Raw genomic sequence first — 17,164 nt, 5'->3', positions numbered from 1 at the left:
ACAGTAAAGGAAAAACTCTGGTGAGGTACCGGAGGACTGGAAGAGGGCCAACGTGGTCCCCACCTTCAAAAAAGGCAGGAAGGAGGACCCGGGAAACTATAGGCTGGTTAGTCTCACCTCGATCCTAGGCAAGCTGTTCAAGAAAATTATCCTGGCACACATCCAGTAGGGGCCAGCAGGGGACTCCATGCTTAGGGGCAACCAGCATGGGTTCATCAGTGGCAGGTCCTGTCAGACCACCCTGGTGGCCTTTTATGATCAGATCACCAGATCATTAGATGCTGGGGTAGCAGTGAATATAATCTTCCTGGACTTCTGGAAGGCTTTCGACACTGTCTCTCACACTGTTCTCATTAAGAAACTGGGGGGCTGTGGTGTAGACACCCACACAGTCAAATGGGTCGCCAACTGGCTGGTGGGCCACACCCAGAGGGTGGTAGTGGATGGGTCCTTCTCAACCTGGAAGGACGTGGGCAGTGGGGTCCCCCAGGGCTCGGTCCTTGGACCCGCACTGTTCAACATCTTCATCAATGACTTGGACGAGGGGGTAAAAAGCACGCTGTTCAAATTTGCTGATGACACTAAGATGTGCGGGGACGTGGGCACATTGGAAGGATGCAACAGGCCTAGACCTAGACCTACACAAGTTACAAGGGTGGGTGGACGAGAATAGGATGGGATTCAACACAGACAAGTGCAAGGTGATGCACCTTGGGAGGAACAACCGGCACCATACCTACAGGTTAGGGAACTCCCCTCTTGTCAGCACGGAGGCGGAAAGGGATCTGGGGGTCATCATTGACTCCAAGATGAACATGGGCCGGCAGTGTAGAGAGGCAGTTAGGAAGGCCAACCGCACCTTGGCATGCATCCACAGATGCATCTCGAGCAGGTCCAAGGAAGTGATCCTCCCCCTCTACGCGGCACTGGTCAGGCCGCAGCTGGAGTACTGCGTCCAGTTCTGGGCGCCGCACTTCAAGAGGGATGTGGACAACATGGAGAGGGTCCAGAGGAGGGCCACTCGCATGATCAGGGGACAGCAGGGCAGGCCCTATGAGGACAGGCTGCGGGACCTGAACCTGTTCAGCCTCCACAAGAGAAGGCTGAGGGGGAATCTTGTGGCCTGTTAGAAACTACTTGGGGGGGATCAGCAGGCACTGGGGGAATCACTGTTCCCCCGAGCACCGCCAGGAGTGACCAGGAATAACGGTCACAAGCTGGCAGAGGGTAGGCTTAGGTTAGATAACAGGAGGCACTACTTCAGTCAGGGCGGCTAGGATCTGGAACCAGCTTCCAAGAGAAGTGGTGCTGCCTCCTACCCTGGGGGTGTTTAAGAGGAGGTTAAATGAACATCTTGCTGGGGTCATTTGACCCCAGTACTCTTTCCTGCCATGGCAGGGGGTCAGACTAGATGATCTGCTCAGGTCCCTTCCGACCCTAGAAACTATGAAAAACAACAAGCTTATCTCTAACTTTAAATGTCATGCCTTCACATTCAAACAGGAATCTAAAAGTCCAAAAAGCCTTTCCCCTGTCACTGACAGCAAATTTTTTTTATAGGCTGAATTTTGCCATCCTGTACCTGTGCAAAACCACAAAACGCAATGTATTTTAGCAAAATAATTATCTAGCTTTATTACTATTCACTAAACAATTTAGTTAAGGATCTATACATTAATTTATTTACTTATCTTTATTTCTGGTTTGAACATGACTAAAAGGAGTTAAGATCTATTTGATATGGCCAGCTTTTTTCTAGCCCAATATTTTTTCCACCCGATACAACTCAAATTTTAAAAAACAAAACAAGTTGTGTTTTTTTTCCCCTCAAATAAAAAAAGTAATGCTGAGGAAAACCCAAAGAAACCCATCCTTATCATGGTCCTTTTATTACCCACTACAAATAGATGAACCAGGAAAGATCCACTTAAATGACAAATATCACTACTACAATCATCATATTAAGTTCAAATTATGTTTAATGTAGGTAACTGGATAACAGTTTTAAGTTATAAGCCCACAAAAAGTATAGAAAACTACTACTAAGGTCATATGATCCTGTCAGAGCCAACCTAACGATCCATGGCAATTTATAATCCAATGCAAATATATGAACAAAGACATAGATACTTGTGTTTTCCTCTGAAAATATTAGTTTGTCTTCATAGTGGTGGGGTGATGTTGTAGGCATACCATGGTGGTTCAGAAAATATGCAAGAGGTGAAGATTTTTGTGGGAAGTACCTTTTGTTGGACCAGCTGCACGGTTGGGATAGATTTAGACAAGCTTTAAAATGCAGGTGTTCTTTTTCAGGTGTTTTCCTGCTTATCATTTGTTTCTAGTAATATGCAATGTGCTAGGCCAGTGTACAACAAAATACTTCTAAAGGTGCTGCACAATATCAGTGCTGTTTAGCTTGGAAACAACTAAATAAGATAAACCAAAAGATTTCGAAGAGGAATATATGGGAGCAAGAACATTTTGACCCGTTGTGGTCTGAATTCTTTCCAACAGAAGAACTGCTCCATTATTTTTCCATCCTCAAAAAATGAGTGCAAGCTAAGAGTGATATTTTCTGAGTGGTGCCTTGATTCTAAATAGGCTGCGCTACGCACTTGGTAAACCCAGAAATAAGTTGTCTTTGCCTGAGAGCAAGGTAACAATTGCAAGAAGTCATGACAGGTGGATGGACCTATTCAAAGGCAGAAATGGAAGTTAAACCATAAACTTTTAAAAGGGAGTTAGCACCTAATTTGACATTACTGCTTTTGAAAAATCTCACACTAAGTGAACGTTAGTGACTAACAAAGCACAGTGAGACTAGCATATTAGGGGTGTTCAAGTAAAAAATTATCCTCTACTAGCAGACTCAGAATTAAAAATAGAAATATATTTGGCCACTCATACTTGCCCCATTTTCTCAACAAGGTTATGATCTATTAACCTAGTGGAACATTCCCAGTATGTATTTGTGTGAGAGGGAGGAAGATAAAAGATGGGCCTATGGACAGAAGCACATACCTGAAGTTATAGCCAGGGACTTACTTAAATTGTGGCATGACAAAATGTTTTTTGAGGCCTGCAGAGCTGATTTTGTGGGCATTTCATGGCAGCCTCACCCTTTGGCACTGATTGGTGGAGAGGTCAGGGGTGGGAGAGGAGGGGCTTGTTTGTCCCTCTGTGATGATTGAGGGAGAAGCCCAAGGGAGAGAAGGGACAAAGTGGTGGCTGCCATCTTGACTGCTGACTTCCCCAATACTACCCTGCTCCTTGATGCTGATTGGCAAGGACACCCTAGGGGCTGCCATCTTGTCTGCTGCCCTTTGTGTTGCCCCGCCACCTGGTGCCTTCTCCTCCTAGCAGCAAGGACTGCTGGCTCTCAATGTGGAGCTGGCATTACATTTTTAAATTTTTTGTTTCTGTTAACTTTGCAGACAATCCTGGATTCCAGAGTTTCTACAAATCTGCAAAACTGCAAAATAAGTAGGTCCCTAGTTATAGCAGTGTGCTTTTCTCCCTAAAGAAATGCAGAAACAAAAGCCTGACATTCTACTTCTTAACTGCCTTTATTCATTTGTATTCACAGCATATTTCACTTACCTGGTATATCAAGTAAATGAAAGCAACACACATGCCACAGGAAAGGTAGTTACCTTCATTTCAACATTTTAGTAATAGGTTTCTCAAAATTCCTCCATATATTAGTCAAAAAAAGTAATAAACAAACACATTAAATAAATAAACAAATAAATAAATTAGTACCTGCTTGTAGAGCCAACCCCGTCTCACAACAGGTGCATTAAGATTTCTCTTTATTGAATTTGACCGCTTTCCAAAATTATGAACCTTCTTTGAAGATCGCGATGTCTAAAATACAAAATTTAGCATCACAATCTATTTACACATAATCATAAGGCATGCCTGTTTTCAAATATATATATATATATATATATGCCTGCTTGATTCTTGCAGGATATAGTGTAAATCCCCAGCCTCTAAATGAAGCTTGTTTCTCATAATCCATAATAAGAAGTACATTTGTTTCTTCTTTTTTTTTTTTGTCTCTTTCTTTCTCAACATTCTCCCTATTCATAATCTCTTGGCTGCTACAAAAGGAATATAACTTATTTTGCCTCTGCCTCAACTTCCGGTTTGGGTCTTCCCCCTGTCAAAACAAGTGTAACATACAAGTAAAGAGAAACTTGAGAGTTTAAAAGAACAACAGTACTACTGATCCAAATCCTCAGTTTCCAGAGGCCATAGGGAGATTTCCTAAATTTACAATATTACATTGTCCTAGTTTACAGCTAGTTTCCATTTAGGAAGGCACTGCTGCAACCATAAAGTCTGAAAACCTTATTTTTATTCTCAAACTTCTGTAAAAATTAATTCCTTGGAGGCCCAGCAAGTTGACAGGGAAATTCTCACTCACCAAGAAAAGGATTAGAAAACAAGCCTTTGCTGCTTCCTTTTGGACAAGTCACTGTGTTTCAATTTACCTATCTGTAATAATGATGAGATAACTTTACTTCACTATGGTATTTTATAGCCTCAAATAATATTTGCAGAGAATTCTCAGAGGAAAGATCTTTATAAAATGAAAAAACAAGTATTCTTTTATCTACAACCTTATGCTCCAGAACTCAAGATTTTAGTATTTATTTTTTTTTATAATCTGCATTACAACACTGAGGCTTTAATTCAGAACAGATTTATACAGGCTATTCAGGAACAAAATATATAACCTGGAAAAAAACAAGCCATTGTAGTAAGTACTGAGTTCAGGCAACTATAGCTTTGCCCTCAATAAAAAATGCGTTGTTTATCTTAAAACTTCATCTGTGGGGCAGTTTATGGACCAGGAGAACGAGAGACATAACAGACATCTCAAAATTAGAGAAAGTAAAAAAAAAACACATGGTTGTAATCTTAGGCTGGCAATGAACAGAAGATAAGGATAATTTTAGCAGGAATCACTTTTCAGAAAAAGTTGATGTACCCATTTTCTCATTACTACAATACCACCCTGTCTGTAAGACGGACATAATTTTCTACATAATGGCTTAATACTATTGCTACTTAATGCTTCCAGCTTTGGAGATGTGGCCAATGAAAGGGAAGAAGGAAAACACTACAACAAAACAATAAAGTTTGCACATTTTGATTTTTTATAAGGCTGGTATTTTCTTGGAAGTTTGCTAATAATGCATAATTCTCTGTCAGTTTCATAAATCACAGGTCTGTTACTACTTCTATAATGTCAGAAAGTAGTTTTATTAAGCAACCTTACTGAAATGAACAGGATACTTACTAGATTAGATTTCAAAGGACTTCAGATAATATAGTAATACAAGGGTTGCCAACCGGGGGTACCTGAGAAGGCCCTAGGGGGTACGGGCGGGTGGGGACAGAACGCTGCCACGTACCACCCTGTGCAGGCGCCCCCCACCTGGCCAGACACAGGGGAAGCTCGCGCCAGGCAGCTGCCACTGCACCATGTTCAGCCATACACCTCCCCCACACCCATGTGCCGCCTCCCCACCCCACCACGCCCAGCCACTGAGGGTACACCAATCCAAAAAATGTTGAAAACCCTTGTAACAATACATGTAACAGCACAGCAGTGCTGTGCGTAAGGTACCTCATTAAAAATAATGTACAGGTTTTGCCAACAGCAATATTCTGTTAACAGAAGCATACAAAACTTCTTAAAATATAAAAAAGGATTCAATTCCAACAACTGGATTAAAGGTTTGGATTAAATCCACAACATGAAAAGCAAAGAAATCCATACCTTCACTTATTTAAACAGATTAAGGGAGATGAGGCTGTTTTCAATTTTATTTGCAAGTGACGAAACAAATAGATTTGGCAAAAGAAAATGTAGAATTTACAACACAGACTTAATTCAAAATGAAAGTCAAATTTTTTGAATATAAGTTAAACATTCAGAGTCCGTAAATTCTGTCTTCAGGAGAACCTGTAAATGTTGCTAGGGACACAAGTTTTATTTTGCATGAAACGAAGAAAATCATAAAAAGGGAAATATTCTTTAGATGAAACACAATGAAGATCAGGCCCGATAAGTACACAACAGCATTCCAAAACTCAGATGATGCTGTGACAAATACTCAAATTAGGATGTTTAATTACTTCCATACATTTAGAATATTTTCTCTCAGACTATCTTCAACACAACATTAAGCTCAAATAATTCATACATCTGTTACATTGATAGTTTTGTGATCTTACCAGATTCTGAAATAAATGTTTTCTACCATACAAGAAGAAAATTAAGTGATATCTCAGTGTAAAGGTCATGGACTAACAATACAACTCTCATAGCTACTCTGCTGTGTAGTAAGAAAGGGGGCACACGCCTCTTCATATTCGTTTTGTTTGTAAAATGTTCATGAATGATGTAAAACAATAATGAAAACCCTTCAGAGATTCAGATAATTTAGAAACCAAATGTATATACTGTATATGGAAAGCCATACAGTTGCTTCTGTTTCCCTCTAAAAATACTGGTTTGTTTTCCTGCCTATTTTTTGTTTGCAGTAATGCTAGGCACTTGGTAACCACAGAAAGAGGTGATCTTTGTGAAAGTACTCAAGCAAGCAAATAGTAATGGCAACATCTCCAAGAGATTCAGGTTTTAATGAATGTATGGTAACCAAGTACGCATTCATTTTTACAAAAGAGAAAAACGTTTTCAGGTTCATTATACATCTTACCAACACTAAATAACCAGTCTGATTAACAAAAACAATAAATTACAAGTGCTTTCTAATCATAGTTAATAACATCATGCTCAGGACCCTTATACACTTAATTTATCATATGCAATATAATACTAGTCTCACCCAATATACAATGAGGTCTGAGATCCCAAGATCTTTTGCATTTAAACCATTGGACTATAATCAATACTGTTAAACTAATTTACAAGATGACCACATAGTGACAATCCTGGCCTTTATCTAAAGAACAGATGTGAAATTATTAAATATTTTAAATTATGCCTAAGAAATTTCAGTGATGAATGAGAAACCTCACTTCTTATGGATGTTTATGGATTAGGAAAAAGCAGATCTAAATGAAATTCTGCCAGTTGAGTTTTGTTCAAAATTTAGAGTTAAGAAAAATAACCTGCCAAAATAAAACTAATGCAGCCAGGCTTTTTGATTTTGTGAACAGTTCTGATGTTTGTTGCTGCAATGTTCCAAGCATCAGTAGAGAAACAGAGACAACTCTGGTCAGCACTATTTTCTATTTTTCAGAGACCTGTGTGCTATAATAAGCCTGAAAAGCGGCATGTTATCTGCTCATGTTTGGAAAAGCTATGAAAAATAGTAGAGACATTTCACAGCTGTACAGGTCACCCTTCAACTTTTACAATTTTATTTACCTGCTAGTAACCATTATTTCTTACATACATTATGGGGAAATTGAAGAAGAGGTAGCCAGAGAACCCCACCCTGCCTATACTTGTAGTTATCTCAAAGCATGTGAAGCTCTTGCTATAAAAGAAGGAAAGAAAATTACTTTCCTAATGCCATAGGACTGGCTGGGTAGCTTCATTTTCAGAAGCTACTTTTGAGGTTAACAAGGTAGATAGAAGCTGTTAAAAGGTTTAGTCATAAATGCTCTGGTAGGAATTTCACAATGCTGTAACTTTGCTTGCATTTTGTTGCTGGGGTGCGGGAGGAGTGGGGGGCAGGAGAGGGAAAATGGTAGAAAAGTGGGAAGACTGGCACTTCACCAAGAGTCTTGCTGCTTGGTTTCATCAAATCTTTTTTTATCACCCTTTATATAATCATTTTAGACTCTAATCAGCCCTCTTTGTACCGACTGAGAACACAATTTTCTGCAAGTGTTGCTATGCTAATTCTACTTTTTTTTTTTATTAATAGAAAAGCAGCGTTATACTATACTCCCAGACCTTGCAATTGTCTGTACTGCATTTTAGTAGCTGCACCTGCAGTTTGTCTTCATTCCTAACCATCTTCCAAATCAAATTAGAAAATTTCCCAAATAACTCCTTGAAATAGAACTATTTGTAACTCTGAGCAATTAAATCACCACCAATGTTTTCATCAGTGCCCAAAGCAACAAAATGCAGCTTTCTTCTTTTCCACAGTTCACGGGGAGTCTACCCAGTAGGCTATAATTCGTCCCAGTATTTTTTCTTTCATGGCATGCAGATTCTAGGTGATAAGCAGGTCTATTCTAAGGGAGAGGACAGTATAAATGATTGCAACAACTTTTTTTTTATTGCTCTGAGAGTATTCCTCAAACCTATAATTGAAAAGCCACTTCAAAGCATGAAACGGCATACTTATATTTTATGTGCATTCAACCCAACAGGTTACTAGAACTGTCAAAGCAGCAGAGCAGTTATCAACCCTGGTTTCTATATTGCAGACACTTGTCTTTTGAGAATGGGACCAACAAAATTGTCAGAAGTAATGGAAGAGTTTATTTTTGAACAGGTCTCTAACAAACATTTGAAGCAGTCTATTTACTAAAGATTAATTAGTACAGTTTTAAGTACAAAACCCAAACCCATTTGCTTTTTCTAAAATATATCAATAAATCCCATAATCTTATATGAGATCAAAGTCTCATTAACCACAAAATTTAGAGAAGTGCCTTAATTCAACAGTCAGCCCAATCCCCATTTCCTTCCAGGATACTGTCATGCATATGCATAATAACATGCATAGTAATATTTTTATTAATTTTAAGTGTAGAGTCTTAAACCAATTTCCAAAATAGAACCTCTTTTCAAAACTGAAATATAAATATTTATCCCTGCTATTTACTGCTCAGAATATAGGAATCTACCTGCAAAATAACTACTGCAATAATTTTCTGTTCCCATTAACATAACTGATGTCATAAGCTCAGTTCTGTGAATAAAGTTTTATCATGCTCCTTTTTGCTGGCTGCCTGAAAAGGCTTAGCAACAACTGTAAGGTCATGTTTAGCAGTGTTGGGTTTTTTTTAATCACTGATGTTGCAGTTAGATTACGGTATTACTCAGAATTTGGAAGTCTCTTCTTTTTCGTCTAAATGTAGGTCATTTTGCCTGACCTACTTGACATTTAAAACAAAAGCTGCTTTAACAATGCCCTGAATGCTCAAAATGACTTATTTCTTATGGGCAATCCTAGGATATTTACTTTTTCACAAAGAAAATAAACATAAAGCAAACCTGCTGAAATTAAAGAATCTGCTCACTTAACACTGACATTGTAAAGTATATATTCTGTTGCAAATGCGATTTATTTGCTGGAGAACCATTTTCCTAAATTCAGGCTTTCAATGCCTAACAAAGTAGTAGAGATGCTGTACTTTTTTTTGGAACTGAGAATACATAAATGTTCAAGAAAAAGAAACGTTAGCTGCTGAGTGGAAGACAGATGGGACTGCTCTTGTCTGCCACCACTAACCAAAGCTGTCTTGGTGTTCTTGATATTCTAATATTTTTCTGAAAAATAGTTTTGTGGAAAGAAAATTCTGAGGGGTGTGTGTACATATACACATATACATTCACATATATGCCATTACATGTGTGTGTATTACACACACACACACACACACACACACACACACAAAATGACGTGGTGGAGAACTCTCTCTCTCTCTCTCTCTCTAGATATAGATATATAGATATTTCTCCACCACATCGTTGTCCCCACAGTTACAGCTGGGAAAGCTGAGACAGAAGAGATAAAAGTTGATTCATCTAAGACCAAATCAGTGAAACAAGACTGGCAGCATAATTCAAGATTAACACTTGCAGCCCTGTATTTTAACTATAAAACTAGACTTTATAAGGAGAGAGAGAGAGAAGTAGGAGACCGCCCAAAATTTCACATGCAGTCTGTTATTGACCAATTCTCTTAAACACTGCACTACAACTTCTAGCACCGATAGTAACGAAGTTTTAACCTTTGCCATGTCAGCCATCCTCATAGCCTCTTCAAGGATGGTGACCATTCCCCTTGAAATTGTTACATCTCTGTATACCTTTCATTTGGTCAGTTGTTGTAGGTTTTGCAATTGTGCACAGTCACCTGCTTGGTTATCTGCCCACTCAAATGCACATTTGCTCATTTGCATTTCCTCAGAGTTAAAGATGTCAGATACCACAAACGGTTAAAGAATGTGAAAGTAATAAGTTTCAAGACATCTGACAAAAATTACAGCTTTAGTGATAACTCATTTCAAACACCTCAGCTTCCAAATTAAGCATATGAAGAGTCAAATGCCCTGGGATAGCATATGCTTTGTTTCTTGCCTTTAAACTGAATATTAATCACAAATCTTCTCTATAATAATAGGATTCTTTTCAGCATCTTCCAATATAACACAATAATATTCCAATAATAAATAATTAGTGTTGGAGCGAAAAGACTTACTCTGCCCACCGGGCTCATTGGATGCACAGCATAATCTGTAGTCACATTATAGTTAGTTGCTTCACTTATTGTGCTCACTGGTCGGTCCTTTTCCTCAGATGTCATAGCTGCAGCAGTTCTGAAAATAGAATATGCAATAACACTGTAACCTGCTGTGTGTGCAGGCCACTATTAAAAAACATCCCTAGATGTTCTCTAATAATGCCTGTGTCCTACTTTCTAGTTTTCAAGCAAGCTAGCAGTTCACATTTCTTGACAAAGTTACCTATGCCAAATGTTTAAAAGCCAATTAAACTGTACAGCAAGCAAAATTTACTAGTAAATCTATTATTGGAAACACTTAAAATATTGTTTGAAGCTACAGAAATTCACGATTCATACAACAGCAAGAGAATGCCACCCACAAATCTTATTTTCATAAAAATGACACCACTTATAACTACTAGTGCAGTTCAGTCTCAGAATTAACCTACTTGTCCTGCACAATTTAGGTTGCACAATACTCAGGCACTTGATAGTTTAAGATAAGAGATTAATGTTGCATATAAATTCTTGGTTTCCTTAAGCCTTCAGGAAAGATTAAGAAAATGTCATTCCTTACTTACATTTCAGGAACAGTCAATTAGTAGTGAACAAACCCATTATACTGCTCAGAAAGCTCTTGAACAGGGCAACAAAGCAACTACCATTAAATGGCAAAGGAGTACTGGTTGCTATACGAGCTATGGAATAACAACTTTTCCAGAATGATTTAGTTGGATCATTGAAAACATACCTTCTGGCATTCTCTTGGACTACTCCACTAAAAACCTGGTAACTTTTCCTCCATTAAATTAAGGTAGGGTAATAGGTGAAAAATGGCACCCCAAAACTGACAAAAACAGTCCAATAAACACAGGAAGCCAGTCTGGACCATCTTTATAAGTCTTCAGTGTGCTACTCTGGTCAGAGACTTGCAATGTAAGAAAAACTCAAATATGAAAAAAAAAATTTAAATTTTCTTATTAGGCAGAAGGCAGGTCCAGGTGGCTCCTTAGAAACTGAATTATAACCTTTCTTAGGCAGCAACCTAATTTTGTCAGTTGCTAGGAGCCAAGCGTATGACAAAATAGGTTGTTACCTATGAAAGCTCATGCGTCTCTGAATTAGTTGCCACCCTATCTTACCTTCTACCTGACTTCAGACTAACATAGCTATGTCCATATTAAAAGTCAGTGATTAGCATGAAATAAGCAGATTAAAAAAGTGTGTACAATTTATATTCTAAGTGTATTTCACTTACTGTTCGTTGACGACAAAAATACAGTTGTCCTGTGATGGCTGTCCTGTTACTGGATGTTTACATGTCACTTTTCGTTCATTATGGCTGTGGAGAAAAGAGAAGGGATTTATAAAACTATGTATTTAGAACCTTAGCAATTCTTTTAAAAATAACACAAAGGCCCATGGACAGATAAGGTAATAGAAAGGTTTACGAGGATTTCATTGGGTGTGCATGAATAAACTCGAGCTTATTGTATGAACATGTGCCTGGGAGCAGAAAAAACTCAGGAGCATATTGCTTCAGTTTATTTGTGCGCATGTGGAGCCCCACTGGAGCTGCTCCAATGGGGCTCCACATGCTGTGGAACAGCTGGCTGGGGCACGAGCATGCTTCAGCGCAGGGGCTGCCTGCCGGCCACCCCTGCACAGGAGCACCCTCATGCCCCAGTCAGCCCCTCCGCAGCACACTGAACCAGGTCAAAGTAACTCCAGGTGGAGAGGTGTGCAGGACAACTGTGCAGGCTGCAGAGGCGAGGGGCTGACTGGGGTATGAACAGTCAATTAGCAGTGCCACACTGGGGCACCCCTGTGCTACAGCCAGCCCCCACACTGCCTGGTCAGAAAAGCCCTGGGCTGGCAGGGGACCTGGGGCTTCTTCAGAGCAGCCTGCCAACCCAAGGCTGTTCTGACTCAGCTTACGGTGCTACAGAGGGCCTAGCTGGGACACAAGGGTGGCTCCTGTGTAGGCAGCCCCTATGCTGAAGTACCCTTGTGCCCCAGCCACCCCTGCCATTGTCTACACATGTGCCACGGTGCACAAAACAACAGCGCTACAAGGTACTTCTTGTGTTTCACTAGACTACCCAGTAGCAGCGTTTATTAGTCTACTGAGACCTAATAGGGTCACGCATGTACATACTGATATTTTACTACATAGCTAATTAGTCAGCACCACAGCAAACATCTCATGTAGACGCACCCAGCATGGCCTACAGAAGTCTATGCCTCTTCTCAGCTAGAGTCTCCAGCATTCAAACTCCCAACAGGATAATTTAAATGGAAAATTTCCAGCAATGAAAATTCTTGCTGTAAAACTGGATGTCTAGTAGGTGCTACTGCTGAACAGTATATGTCTAAGAAAAGCAGCTGAAATCATGCTATCAGCTTATAATTACAAGTTATTAATATTTTTTCAATCATTTTGTGGAGGAAGCCCATGTCCATTATGCAACAGAGGCAGAGGTGTAAAAGAAATACCTGAAGTTTAAGCAAAGCTGTTTTTCCCCCTAATTTAGCAGTTTGATATTTTCCATTTAAAACTCCAAAATGTGAAGTGATATTCATATAGGTAAGAAACATTGTAAATGCTTAAGAACCAGAAATGAGAGGAAAAAAAAACCCAGACTAAAGCCTAAATAAACATGCAAAATGATATCATGTTTCTTTTTAACTTAACAGAGCACAAATAAATTGCATTTCACAGCCACACAATCTCTTAATATTGTTTACAGCATCACAGCAAATACAGATGTCACAGATATAAGGTGAAATAAATTCATCAAAAAGAAATACGTTGAGATAAATGCTGTTAGAACATTGTCCTAAATTCTTCCCAATATTGTGCAAAGCCACAAATGGCCCTGGGCTCCAAGCCCCACACACTACCCCTGCTGGGTAGCAGCCCCAGCCCTGCCCAACTCCCTTCCTCACTAAGGGGGCCTCAATCCTCGCCCTCCCCTCCCCCCCAGCTTACCTGCAGGGAGCTGCTCTCCAGGCTGCCACGTGCATGTTAGCACGCACATGGCGTCCCCTACCTGACCACCCTCCTCCCACTTCCGCCAGCCCCCTGCAGCCTGGAACTCTGCCAGCCTGGAAAAGGAAACCCAGCTTTCCCCACATTTTTCTCATTTAAAAGAGAAAATCCAGGTTTTTCTCCCTTAAAAAGAGAAAATCTGGGTTTTACCAAGTTTTTCCATGGTGAACAGAAAACTCAGATCCCCTTTATGAAACAGAGGCACCTACTCTGCTTAACTGTGAAACTTGGGCATGGTCTCATGTTTGTTCATAAGAGTAGTATGAAATAGGGTCTTAGTTGTCTTGCCAAAGAGAGGTTAATGATTTTTTTGAAGCCTGGATTCAACTATCTGTCATAGATATTGCACTATGTGATCTCAGACAAATCACCTAATCTTGTTGGCTGCCTATACACGTACTGGCTTGTGTTCTAATTAGAACGCTCCAGCATGGTTTCACCATCACATGCATAAGCCTCTGTGCATTTAAAACTGGTCATGGAGGCATTCTATCTAAACATCATCAAATAAGCTTTAGGGAAATCATCCCACTGCTATTTTTAAATGTGCAGGGGCTTAATACATATGACAGTGAGGTGTTTTAATTAGCATGGCTCTCCAGAAACCACTCAATTTAAAGTGCCCCTACCCCGACCATATGTATAGGCAGCCTTTATGATAATCTATAAAATAGTGATAATGTTTCCCTTCCCTGCTAGTATTATTTGGAGAGTCAGTACATGCTATAGGAATGAGAGTTGTCAAGTACCTAGATAGGTCACAGTATCTGCTGTCATTTAAACTTCCGCTGCAGTCAGTATAAGAAAATGGAAAAAAAAATTATTCAATTATGTATGGAAGCATAAATCCTGTTAGTTGAACTGGAAGGCGAACCTAGTATGAAATCTTCAGGTGCTTCCAAAGTCCTACAAATCAAACAACTGTATTATGCTAAAACACCTCAAACTGTAACATGTAATCAAACAAAGTTTTTCTGTTCAACGGAAAAGGCTCTCCAACACCATTTTTCTTTCTGAAGTAACGTCTTCCAATTTGTGAACATTCTTATAATTAGGCAAGTTAAAAATATAGAGTAGATGGAGAAAATTTAACCAATTCTTTCTTCTGCTTTATTTTTATATGGTAAATTTAAATTCAGCATTAGCTCCTGAATGAAATTTGTTTTTTAAAAATGCTTGGAAATGTGTGTGTGTGTGTGTGTGTTCTCACACACACACACACACACACACACACACACACACACGCTATGATCTCCTGTGTGATGGAGTTAACTGTTTTGTTCCGACTTCCTCTTAGAAATTCCACTGGACAGAAGATGAGGCTGGAAAATTTCAACCTGAACATAAACTTTGCAGAAGTTTAGCAAACACAAAGCAGGATCAGAACAGAAGTTTATGCCACTTACAGGATGACAGCCACTGACTTTCCTGCTATGCTGTCCAACCTTAAATTACTCATTACAATTTCAAATTATGCAAATATTGTTCACCTTGCAAATCTTGTTCTGTACCGCACTTTCCAAATTCTTAACGTAATAACGATAATCTGAACATTTCCCTGGTTGATGCTTATACTAAAACCCTCCTAATATTAATCACTGCACAATTTCTCAGAGTCATGCTCTAATCACAAGTCCCCTTTCACACAAAAACCTTCAAAACACAATTAAAGCTTCTTTCATTGCCACATGATATTGGATATAATCCACATAAACCTAATCTGGAAAGAGATAAAAATATAACCCAATTCTTGACCCTCCCCCCACCTTCTCTTTTTTTTTTTTTTAACCACGGAAAATTTATTGGCGCTTAGAATCTTGCTGCTATCTGTTGGGATTTGTGCACTGTAAAACTTAAATCAACTCTGGGTTAATAACTACAAGTGCTCACTCTAGCTTTTAGCTATGATAAAGATTATTAACAGTTTAACCTCTAAGGAGCCTCTTTTGGAAAGTACATCATGACCTTCTAGGGTAATGGGATGTATGCTGATGTAGTGGGTCTTGGTAGTCCTGAATTTCTATGATCCTACATTTTCTACCAGAGAAATGATGGATAACTCAGTTTGCAGAGAACTAAGTTAATAATATTAGTGTCAAACAGGTGTGCTAAATTCAGGTAGCCCCCAAGCCTGGATGAGCAGTACAGGGCTGCTCTGCAGGCCAGCTGGACCCACAGACCAGCCCTGCATTCCAGCCCATGTCCTGGAGCGGCCAGAGTAGGCACCCCAGAGCCCCTGCGGCATGTGGCATGGCCCTAGAGTGGCATGCGGCCCTCTGGGGCCAAGCTGCACGTAGCGGCCACTCCACCGCTCTGGGACAGAAGCTGGAGCAAGAGCTGCATGCAGCACATGGGGCCATCCACGTATCTTTAAATCCACTGCATTTTGCAATCTCTGCATGCATGGGGGTGGGACAGCATGAGGGACCAAATGATGTAGCTCCACAGTTGGGATCCAGTCTGTAGACCACATTTCTGACAACCCTGCTGTAAAAGAACCACTCAATTTGAAGCACTCTCCTTTTTTCCCTCCAATTTTACAGAATTTTTTTTTTGCCCCCTCCAAGTAAGTAGGAGAAATTTACTCCCAAATATGGAGTCCAATGAGGGCAAAAGCTCAATTTTTCCATCCTGAAATTGTCCTGAAGAGATGATTTTAAGCTGATGGATGATTTTCTCCAGGGATAATGTTCACCAAGGTTCAGAAGGTCGGGGAAGAAGGAGCGTGGCCAGAGAAAGGGCATGGCCAGACCCCTGTGGCAGGGGAGGAGAAGGGGGAAAGCCCTGCCTGCCTCAGTGGCTCTCTGACAGCCAGGAGCTATCTGGGCACACAGCTCCACTGCAGCCCTAGAGGGGGACTCTTCCTCCTTCCCCCTCTCACCCACAGCAGGGTGGGGCAGAGGGGCTCTGTGTGGTACTGCCTGGCCCCAGATGCTGTCCTGACATGGCCCTGTTAAGGGGAAAGGGGCAGGGATGGAGGGAATTAATTCCTCCCTCCATCCCTTCTGAACCCAGGGACTGCAGCTAGGGTCTCCACCGCTGCCGCTCGCCCTCAAACAGGCAGACCCTGGCTGTGGTGGGGAGGGGTGGGGAGGAGAGGGGAAGGTGGGAAGAATTAACACCCTCCCTGCCTACCTTACCTTGACGGGGCCATGCTGGAATGCATCTGGCCACGTCCCTGCCCATGCTTGGGCTAGGGAGCAGAGGGGCAGGGCCTGCCCTGATCTCTGGAGCAGAGTGTGCAGCCCAGCCCAGCCCATGGCTGCAGAGCATGTTAGGATGATGAAGGACTCTGGTTTAACTGAAACCAGGCAGCGGTCTGGGACAGAAGTTGCATAAACTGGCTTGATCCAAATCAGTTAAGTCTGATACTACATTCAATACTACATTCAACCAGGTTCATCTTAAACCAGTTTCAGTCATTACCAGTTTCAGTCATTTTGAAACTGGTTTATGTGCACTGAGCTTATGTTGTTACAGGTTTAAATCAGTTTCTGGTCACTTAAACTGATTTATGGGCAACTTCTGTCCCTAGTCCTAAGGCTATCTTGCCCTACGATAACTTAGGGCAAAATTCTGTTCCTCAGCTAGAGAACTGACTCCAGTTTACCACAGCATCCTTTGATCTCTACCATATACATCTGGGAAAATACAAAAG

General features: G+C 40.5%; 1 protein-coding gene across 7 annotated transcripts in view; it reads right to left on the bottom strand.

Annotated features, from left to right (window-relative positions):
- PLEKHA5 (pleckstrin homology domain containing A5) overlaps window positions 1–17,164 on the bottom strand; it is a 263,161-nt gene that overhangs the window by 85,859 nt on the left and 160,138 nt on the right. For all 7 annotated transcript variants that reach the window (XM_090043560.1, XM_090043559.1, XM_090043563.1 and 4 more), the window contains 3 exons: window positions 11,713–11,796; window positions 10,431–10,548; window positions 3,763–3,867 (listed from right to left, as the gene is read on the bottom strand). In XM_090043560.1, coding sequence (XP_089899686.1) covers window positions 3,763–3,867; window positions 10,431–10,548; window positions 11,713–11,796 — 307 coding nt within the window. The remainder of the gene's footprint in view (window positions 1–3,762; window positions 3,868–10,430; window positions 10,549–11,712; window positions 11,797–17,164) is intronic.

Source organism: Crocodylus siamensis, chromosome 4 (genome assembly GCF_052110815.1).
Source record: "Crocodylus siamensis isolate JL-2025a chromosome 4, ASM5211081v1, whole genome shotgun sequence".
NCBI classification, from domain to species: domain Eukaryota; kingdom Metazoa; phylum Chordata; order Crocodylia; family Crocodylidae; genus Crocodylus; species Crocodylus siamensis.
This window is presented reverse-complemented; position numbering and strand designations above follow the sequence as displayed.